Here is a 9,797-nt window from a genome sequence, read left to right on the forward strand (position 1 = left end):
TTTGGTGTAACTTTAAAAAAAATGACCGTAGATACATGAAATTCTGACTGAATGTTTATCTTAGCATTTTCTATACACCATAACATTTTCAAAATATATTGATTTATTTTGAGCTCTTTACGGACATTTTCATTTTCCATTTTTTTTTTTTTTTTTTTTTAACATTTATTTGAATATATACAATCTGTAATAATGGTTACAATAGGCATATGGGCTGAATTTACAATGGTTGTGATTACGTGAGGTGAGTAGCAACCCAGCGGTAACACTCAATATCAATAAAGTTTTATCTGTTGGGCCAAAAAGTGTATAAATTTAATACAAAGCTCCTGATATATTGTTACAATATCAGTTGAAAAATATTAAAAATACATAGGCACAATTTTTTTTTATAAGCTAATGAAAGATCAAATTTTGACAAAATTTATCAAATTTTAATTTGAAAAATTATTTTGTAGTTAAAAATTTATAAAATGTTCAATTTTTGTATCTAAGAATTGAAAATTTAAAACAAGATTCCACGTAAGTAATTAATTCTGTTACCAAAAAATCTAAAAAATACATTTACGCAGTTTATTTTTATAGTCATTTTAAGTACAAATTTGGACGAAATTACATATTAAAAACCTAGGATAACTATTTTAGTTATTTTGTTGTGATTGTATAATATTATTCGTGGGTACTTGAAACTTCTAAAGTATACTATTATATATCTATGATAGTACCACGGTTTTTTGTTGATGTATAACGCGTTATAAGTACCTAATAAATATTATGATATGATTAATTTGGAATTTATTATAGGTACCTAATATAATATAACCTAAATATTTATATATTTACAATTACTATCTGTATATAATTGTTCTGTTCTTTTACTTGTATTTGAAATTTATAAGATCTGCAAGATTTCATTTTCAAAATCTTATTTGTTTATTTTTATAGGACAGACATCATGATGAATGCGAAAACCAATAATACAGATAGTAAGCAAGAAATAATGGCTGCATTATGTGGTTCTACAGTAATTACACATTACAACCGTAAAACATACAGAGTTGATGATGTAGACTTTACAATGAATCCTTTATCAACTTTTGAACAAAATGGTGTTGAAGTAAGTAATATTCATTTCATCTAGATACTTATAAACCTAAATGGTATTCATTTTTATTTTCTTCTCTATTTAGGTAACATACAAAGATTACTATAAAAAAATGTATGATGTTGAAATTAAAAATCTACAACAACCAATGATTATAACAAAAGCAAAAAAGAAAGATATAAATAGAAAAAATCCAGATGTCAGTAATTAAATAGATGAATTAAAATCATTTTATCATCAATATTATTTTAAAATTACAGGATTTAGGTATTTGTTGCTTAGTTCCTGAGCTTTGCAATTCAACAGGATTGACTGATGCGATGAAATCAGACTTTAAACTGATGAAGGTTCTTCAAAACCATACTTTGGTTACACCAGAAGTGCGACAAAATGCAATAGTTGAATTTGTGAATCGTATAAATGGTATAAAATTGATTTTAAGCCTACTTAAATTCTATTAAATGATTTAATTACATATTTTAAAATCATCATTGATAAAATGTGTAATAAAATGTTACAGTTTTTATTTATTTTAATGTTGAGGTGTATGATAAGTGATAATCAACACATTTGACCATAAATTGATTTTTTTTTTTTAAATACATTTTATAGCTCATGAAGTAGCTAGCAAGAAATTTAAAGATTGGGGCCTAATGATGCGTCCAATCCCAGTGAAAATGGAAGGTCCCGTTTATAAAAGAGAAACAATATTACTGGGAAGTAATATCAGAAAACAAGTTGGAGTAAATATGGATTGGGGAATGGATGTAGCAAAAAATGCAATGTTTGTTGCTGTAAGTATATAAAATATGTAAGAAATGTTTCTTGCAGTTTGTAGTTTATTTGTACTCTGTTTAACTTATAAGAAGCTTCAAACTTTAACTTTTAAAAAATTATAATACAAATAATTCAGTTCTAAATATTATTTTTTTTTTATTAATTGTTATTATTTTGTAGGTGAACATGTTAAACTGGGCCATTGTGTATAATCCAAGAGATGAAACAACAGCTAAATCATTTTGCAAACAATTGGTTTCATGCGGCCGTCCTCTTGGTATGGAAATTAATCCTCCAAAACCAATTAAAGTTCAGGGGACAAATCCAGAGGTTTTTGTTAGTACTATAAATAGTACATTAAAGAATAATTCTGATATACAAATAGTTGTCATAATATTTCCAAATCAAAGAGAAGACCGTTATAATGCTGTGAAACGGATTTGTTGTTCAGAAATTGGAATTCCATCTCAAGTACTAAGAGAAATCACAGTTGAGCTTATTATTATTATTAGTATATTTTACTGTATTTTTTATTTTAGGTAATTGTCTCAAGGACATTATCCAAGCCAGAGCGGTTACAATCAATTACTCAGAAGATTGCTTTACAAATTAATTGTAAATTAGGTGGTGCTTGTTGGGCTATTGACATCCCACTGGTAAGGTTTTCGTATATTTAATTTATTTTCTAAATATATATGTTGATATTATTTTTACACTATTAGTTATAATTTATTATAATTATAAAATATTTTATTAACTCAAGATAGTGAAAATAAACATCTGTCTTACATGCATATTATTCTATGTTATGTTTCCCAAAACAAAGCTAATAGTGGAAACATAAACAAAAACTGAAATGTTGTCAATACTATAAATAGATATAATCTATTTTGTTGCTAATGTTTAGTATACCATAATTTTTATTTTATTTTTTAGAAAAATACTATGATAGTAGGAATTGATGTATACCATGAGAAAGGTAAACAAATGAGTAGTGTTGTTGGTTTTGTAGCCTCAATGGACAAGACATTTACTGAATGGTATTCAGTCGCTGCAATGCAAAGGAGTACCCATCAAGAACTTATGAAGTCTATGCAAGATGCGTTTCATAAAGTGGTGACGCAGTTTAAATTAGTTAGTTTTTGTTGTATTACTATGATGTATGTTTTGATATTGTTTTAAAATTAATTACTATACTTTATTCTAGAAAAATGGGTTGTTGCCTGAAAAAATAATTATTTATAGAGACGGTGTATCTGATGGAGATTTAAAACAAGTGGAAGAAATTGAACTATCAGATTTGATCGAATCCTTTAAAAGTTATCCAGGACAGTATAATCCTATGGTTTCCCTAATAATTGTGCAGAAACGTATTAATACAAGAGTTTTTCAGGTAATAAATTTTGAAAGATTAAACCAGAACTTTGAACTATTGACACACTTTAATTAACTCATTATTATGTTTAGCCAAATTAGGTAAAAATCAATATGATAGTTTTTATTAAAATATGTAGTTATTAATAGAAAAAAATTTCCTCACATTATTGGTTAATGATTTGTGTTAAGAGGACGCTACACAGCCAGTTGTCACAACTTACAAGTGCATAACAGAAAATTTACTCTCAGCAGACATTTAGCCCTGTTGGGAATTGACCTACTATGAAACTTGATGGTAAGAACATTATCCATGTTTGTACGTGATTTTTTTTACGATAGTTCGATTTTGTCAAGTTTCGCAAGTTATGTGTGTTTAATTTAGCGTAAATTAAAAATACTCATAACTCGCTTAAAAACTGAAATATCTTAAAAATCCCACATACACACACAGTAAATGTTTTTATTATTAAGTTTCACTCTAATATTTAAACTAACGGAGTTAATTTTGATCTGCTGAGCGTACATTTGGTAAGTTACGTACCTGTAAGACATAGCAACAAATATCTGTACTTGCATATGTTGTCTCAGTCTTAGGTCTTTGTAAAACGGGGACAATATATGCGGGTGTGGCATCCTCTTAACCCATCGTTGATGACGCTATGAGCATTTTGCTCACATACATAACTGTTATTTTGGGAACCATTGGCTTCAAATTATTTTGCTTATAACAATATTTTTAGTATGTTCATATAAGTTACTAATGGAAATAAATACATGGAAAATATTTAATCTATATATAAACTGTCTGTCTTATTACCATCAAATTTGACAGCTATCAGTATTTGCTCACCGGGAATCGGCGGACAGTTATTTTAGCCAAAACATACCAATTTCTTCCATCTTACTGATCGACCTAGTTATGTGATAATAGTTTTTAAAACTGATTTGGATTCGTTGTAATGTCTACTTATAGATTAGTCAGTCCACTTTTCCCAATTTCACCCTTCCAACAATAATTAATTGTGAGCGAAACGTTAACACGTCACTAATGATGTGAAAACATTAGCGTCACCAACGACGGGTTAAAGCATTAATCTAATATAACAAGTATTACATTATTATTGAATATAATTCTTTGTTTACATTTAATATCATTATTATTCATCAATTTTATGTTATATCATTAACATAAATTATCAATGAGAAATCAGTTATAAATAAATAAATAATTTGTAGCCAAATTTTTTCATGGAAATCTTTTATTATAATATTGTTTTCATTTGGCCTTTTTTTGGTAGCAATTTTAACTACTATAGCCCTACCGAAAAACGCAGCTGGGGTGCTAGAGAATCATCTGCACGTTTTCGTGGCCTTATTGGATTATTAATTTGTGTAAAAAGAAATATTTGTTTTATTTATTACTTAATTTTGAAAAATTCAATATTTTTGTTATATCTAGTATGTGAATGAAAAATATTCAAATCCTAGTTCTGGAACTGTTATTGATAATACTGTAACCAGAAGAAATTATTTCGATTTTTTCTTGGTCTCTCAACATGTTCGTCAAGTAAAGTATATTCCTTTTAATAAATGTTGTTTTTTAAATTTATCTTAGTTTCTTTTTATTATTAATTAATAAAATTATTTTTATGTGCAGGGTACTGTTAATCCTACTCATTACATTGTATTAAAAAATGGATGTAATTTAAGTGTTGAAAATATTCAAAGATTATCCTATAAGCTGTGTCACTTGTATTATAATTGGTGTGGTACGGTAAAAGTTCCTGCTCCTGTTCAAGTAAATATAAAATATAAATATGAAATTATTTAGATATAAATACAACATATTTTGTTGTGGTTTTGATCATGAATTCTAAAATAGATTTAGTTATTTACGATTTAAGAATACAAATATAAGGTACAGTGAAACTTGTATAAAGACGTTTGACAGTGATGGGAAAGTTTTTTTTAAAAATGAATTAGTTCAAATTCTAGTTCTTAGTTTTTAAAATGAACTATTTCATGTTATTATCAAAAATTATAATAATAAAAAATAATAATATTATTGAGTACTAGTTAAAATAATGTTCAGTAATAAACGAAAATAAAATCATAATTAAAAGTAATTTTGATTGCTTGATAGTTTTATATTTTTCCAATCACACTGTATTCTGTTGAATACACACTAAGAGCATACAATCATTTGTAATAATATGGTACACTATTCTTATCAGTTATTGGCAATCAACGGCGTTGTAATTTCAGGTCAAAAATGATTAATATAATAATATCCAAACTAAACATAAACAAAATTAAAAACAAATTATATCTTTCGATTCTTGAGAAAGACCTAATGTTCTATGAAAATTAAATTGTCAATGAATCAATGAATTGTCAAAGATCATAATAAATGCGAGCTTAGTTCACGTTCAAGTTAATTTCTTGAAAACTGAACTCGTTCATGTCAAGTTCACAAAATATGAACATGTTCAAGTTTCCCATCACTTATGTTTGGATACTGATTTACTACATCAGTATTCACTCAATAATGACAAAAGGTATTGTGCAATGCATGATTGTATGACTAGGTCCAAATTACAAAATATTACGTATTGAAAGCAATCAAATTAAAAAAGTTATACATTTCTAATTGTTTTATTACTGATCACATGTCAGGCACATGTGGCTCAGTTAAATGTTCCTGAACATGTATTCTTAAATTCATTAGCATTTCATTGCATCGGCCTCTTCATTATAATGTAAATATTCCGAAGCTGATTTATATTTTTTACGGTTGTAGGCAATAAACATTTTCCTTCCCTTTAATAGGTAAACAAGTTGTAATACTCCCTCCAAAATACCCTAATTATTAATTAACAATATATCCATTTGAATTTTTATATTATTTTTTTTTTTTTTTTTGCTGTTAGTAATTATTTTTAGCCTACTTTGGGAAAATTTCAATGGATGTCCACTACATTTTAATAAAAACTTACAATAATAATTGTTATAAATTATGAACCATTTCTAATGAAACAAAATTAATACATTGTTTGGAGAACATTAAATTCTTAAAGTAAAACATACAAATTTATAACATTTTTTTAAATAGGCATACAAAGCAGATCTTGATAAGATTATTTAATATAATAAATATTTTTATTTAACAATTCTTAACAATTCTTTGCCACTCTAGACAGCTGCATACACTCCTCCCTAATGGGAAATCCAACTTTGTTTTTATTTTTTATTGAGTTTACATTCTGGGGGTTTTTATTGTAAAGTAACATCAGAATTACACTCACAAATCCCAATGCTATTTGAAAAAAAGTGGTAACATGACCGAACTCATGGGCACTGACATTTTGTTATTTAAGAAAACCAGCTAACGGCTCATCATATATTTCAATAATTGATAGTTGATACTTGATACCATTATGATAACACAGAAATGATGATAAATTATATTATATTTTACTAATAATAATTAAAATTAAAATAATATTTGAATGTGTCATGCAACAATTATAAGTTAATAGTTGTTGTATAGCCGTAAGTCGTATTATAGGGTATAGGATCAAAACTTAAATAAGCAACAAACCGTTTGTTGTATAAATGTTTATGACACTCCTAAAACACCAAGTAATCATTTACAACAACAACACTAAACCACCAATGATCAGCTACAAAGTATAGTCTTGCTTCTATATTGTTCTATGGTAACATAGATTTTTGCAGAAATAAAGTTTATTAATTAATATGCTAGTAGTTATTACTTGTATTGTTACCCAAAGTATTAAAAAATAACTAAATAAAAACAATTAATAATATTAGTAACATAATTTAGTATGCAAATACAATGCATATGAATTTTCAAATGGTCACCCTGAACAATTTCAAAAAGTGGAGATCCCGATTCTTGCACCAGATCCTTCAATTCTATAAATGGTTAATTTTTCAGGACACATTTCACTGTATATAGTATATTTATTATTTAAGCATGTATTAGAATATTCTTTGTAATATAATTATATTGCCCTATTATTATTATTTTAATTCAAATTTGTAATATTAATGATTTTTTTTGTTTTAGTATGCTCATAAACTGGCATACCTTATAGGGCAAAATGTTAGACAAAAGCCAAGTGATAAATTATGCAACTCTCTATTTTTCCTGTAACGAATATGTACAATTTTGGACGACCAGGAAGGTCTATTCAGCTTATATTTACATGACGTACACTATTAACTTTTTTTGATTATCAAGACTATTACAGAAATAGAACAACAATTATTATTATTATTATTTTTTTTTAAGTTTTCTAGGTGATAATTTTCACTGATTTTGTGATTGTCAAAAATATTCAACTCTTAAAAATAACATAAATGAAAAACCTTTGTTCCAAATGTTTGTACTTTGGTTTAAAAAGTAAATTGCCTTTTTTTATTATGTCAAAAAACCTTGTTTTATTTTTTCCTTACATTTTATTCAATATTATTTTATTATGAGTTACGAGCAAGCTACACGTCATTTTATGATAAATTATAACAGTAAAATTTGAACAACTCGTAGTCAAAAACATTATGCAAAAATAGAAACTAAAAAGCGGGTAAGTGGATGTCGCTCATATGTACCTGTATGGTGTATACAATTATTAATTTAATGTACATACTATACGATCTGTAGTTAATTGTTTGATTATAATTTATAATATTATTTAGGCTGTTGAAGGCGAACAATTTTAAGGGGTTGGATTTAGGCAACATATTCTATATCTATCATGAGTGATCTGTGACTGTGTGTAGTGAGTAGTGACTGATCATTAGCGTGCGTTAGCCGTGAGTTCCTTTAATGCTTTGTGTAACTTAAGGGGATTCGATACCGTGGTTTTCTGTTTATGTCACATGCGCGCATAGTATTTTAGACGTGTTTTTTGCCAAACATACCAATTTATCTAATGAAGCGATAAGAATTCTGAAAACAGATTTGAATTTGTTGTCAAGTCTACTTGAAATCGACTTTCCCACATTTTTGATTATATCCCCCAAAATTCTTAAAAATGTCATATTCAAAGAGTACTTAAAAATTCTGCTACTTCAATTTTAATCTGCGTGAGTTAGACAAAAACAGAAAATCACGGTATCGAATCCCCTTAAGATAATATACAGCTAGGATTCTTACATACGTACATACGCGCTGTCTGATACGGACATCATAATTTGCAATCAAAAAAGATTCACCACGAAAGTCCCAAAAATCAGAAGAAAAATTCACTCAGTACCAAAAGCCTGATTTTAATTTTGAAAACATTTGAATTCCTTATTATTTTTTCTAGGTTATGTAGGAAATTAGTTTTTTTATTTTTTTGTATTATTTAATTAGTATAGTACCTATCAAATAAGTTTTTTTTAAAGTTTGCTTTTACTTTAGTGTTACTAAAAATAAAAAAAACATGAACATAATATTTTAGTAATTATTTATAATTAGTAAGTTCATATAGGCTAAAATCCTTTATAGCTGAAGCCTTTTACCAAAAAAAAGGTGGGTAAGTGGATGTCGCTCTGCTGTACAGTAGGTTACAAGTGGGTCACTGTATAATGGATGGTATTAAATTTGAATTCAATGATATAATATCATTGTATAAGAAAAATGATTCTGAGCGGAGACGGTATGTCAGTCTAGGTATAAGACATATTATATACTTATCTATGGTATTAAAAAAAAATAATTGACCTGAAGTAGGTACCTATAATAAATTCCAAATTAATCATATCACAATATCCATTAGGTACTTATAACGCGTTATACATCAACAACAAATCGTGGTACTATCATAGATATATAATAGTAAACTTTAGAAGTTTCAAGTACCCACGAATAATATTATACACAACAAAACAACTAAAATAGTTATTCCAGGTTTTTTAATATGTAATTTCGTCCAAATTTGTGCTTAAAATGACTATACAAATGAAATGTGATTATGCATTTTTTAGATTTTTTGGTAACAGAATTAACTACTTACGTGGAATCTTGTTTTATATTTTCAACCCTTAGATATAAAAGTTGAATATTTTATAAATTTTTATTTTTTTTTAAATTTTATATATTTTTAACTACAAAATAATTATTCAAATTAAAATTTGATAAGATTTGTCAAAATTCGATCTTAAAATGCTTATAAAAAAAAATTGTGCCTATGTATTTTTAATATTTTTCAACTGCTATTTTAACAATATATCAGGAACCTTGCATTATATTTTCACGCTTTTTTACCCAACAAATAAAACTTTATGGATATTTATAGAAAAAAAAACTAAAAAAATTGAAAACTTACAATGTCCGTAAACGGCTCAAAAAGAGTCAAATTATTTTGAAAACTTTATCGTATGTATATAGTTTCTTATAGACTTTTTTTGATAAAGGTAGATTATCCTATAAGGAATCTTGTATTACATTTTAAAATCTTAGTTCTAAAAAGAAAAATTTTTACGAATTATAAACTCAAAATAATTAGGTAATTTTCGTGATTTTTCC

The 9,797-nt window shown here is 26.7% G+C and overlaps 1 protein-coding gene across 1 annotated transcript in view; it reads left to right on the top strand.

Annotated features, from left to right (window-relative positions):
- LOC100167269 (piwi-like protein Ago3) overlaps nt 1-7,713 on the top strand; it is a 16,140-nt gene extending 8,427 nt beyond the window's left edge. Inside the window, exons 11-21 of the mRNA XM_029485191.1 lie at nt 900-1,117; nt 1,191-1,304; nt 1,366-1,528; nt 1,718-1,899; nt 2,063-2,353; nt 2,422-2,538; nt 2,819-3,016; nt 3,090-3,275; nt 4,719-4,826; nt 4,917-5,057; nt 7,353-7,713. Coding sequence (XP_029341051.1) covers nt 900-1,117; nt 1,191-1,304; nt 1,366-1,528; nt 1,718-1,899; nt 2,063-2,353; nt 2,422-2,538; nt 2,819-3,016; nt 3,090-3,275; nt 4,719-4,826; nt 4,917-5,057; nt 7,353-7,439 — 1,805 coding nt within the window. The 3' untranslated portion in view covers nt 7,440-7,713. The remainder of the gene's footprint in view (nt 1-899; nt 1,118-1,190; nt 1,305-1,365; nt 1,529-1,717; nt 1,900-2,062; nt 2,354-2,421; nt 2,539-2,818; nt 3,017-3,089; nt 3,276-4,718; nt 4,827-4,916; nt 5,058-7,352) is intronic.
- The last annotated feature ends 2,084 nt before the right edge of the window (nt 7,714-9,797 follow it).

The sequence above is a fragment of the Acyrthosiphon pisum genome, chromosome X (genome assembly GCF_005508785.2).
Source record: "Acyrthosiphon pisum isolate AL4f chromosome X, pea_aphid_22Mar2018_4r6ur, whole genome shotgun sequence".
NCBI lineage: Eukaryota > Metazoa > Arthropoda > Insecta > Hemiptera > Aphididae > Acyrthosiphon > Acyrthosiphon pisum.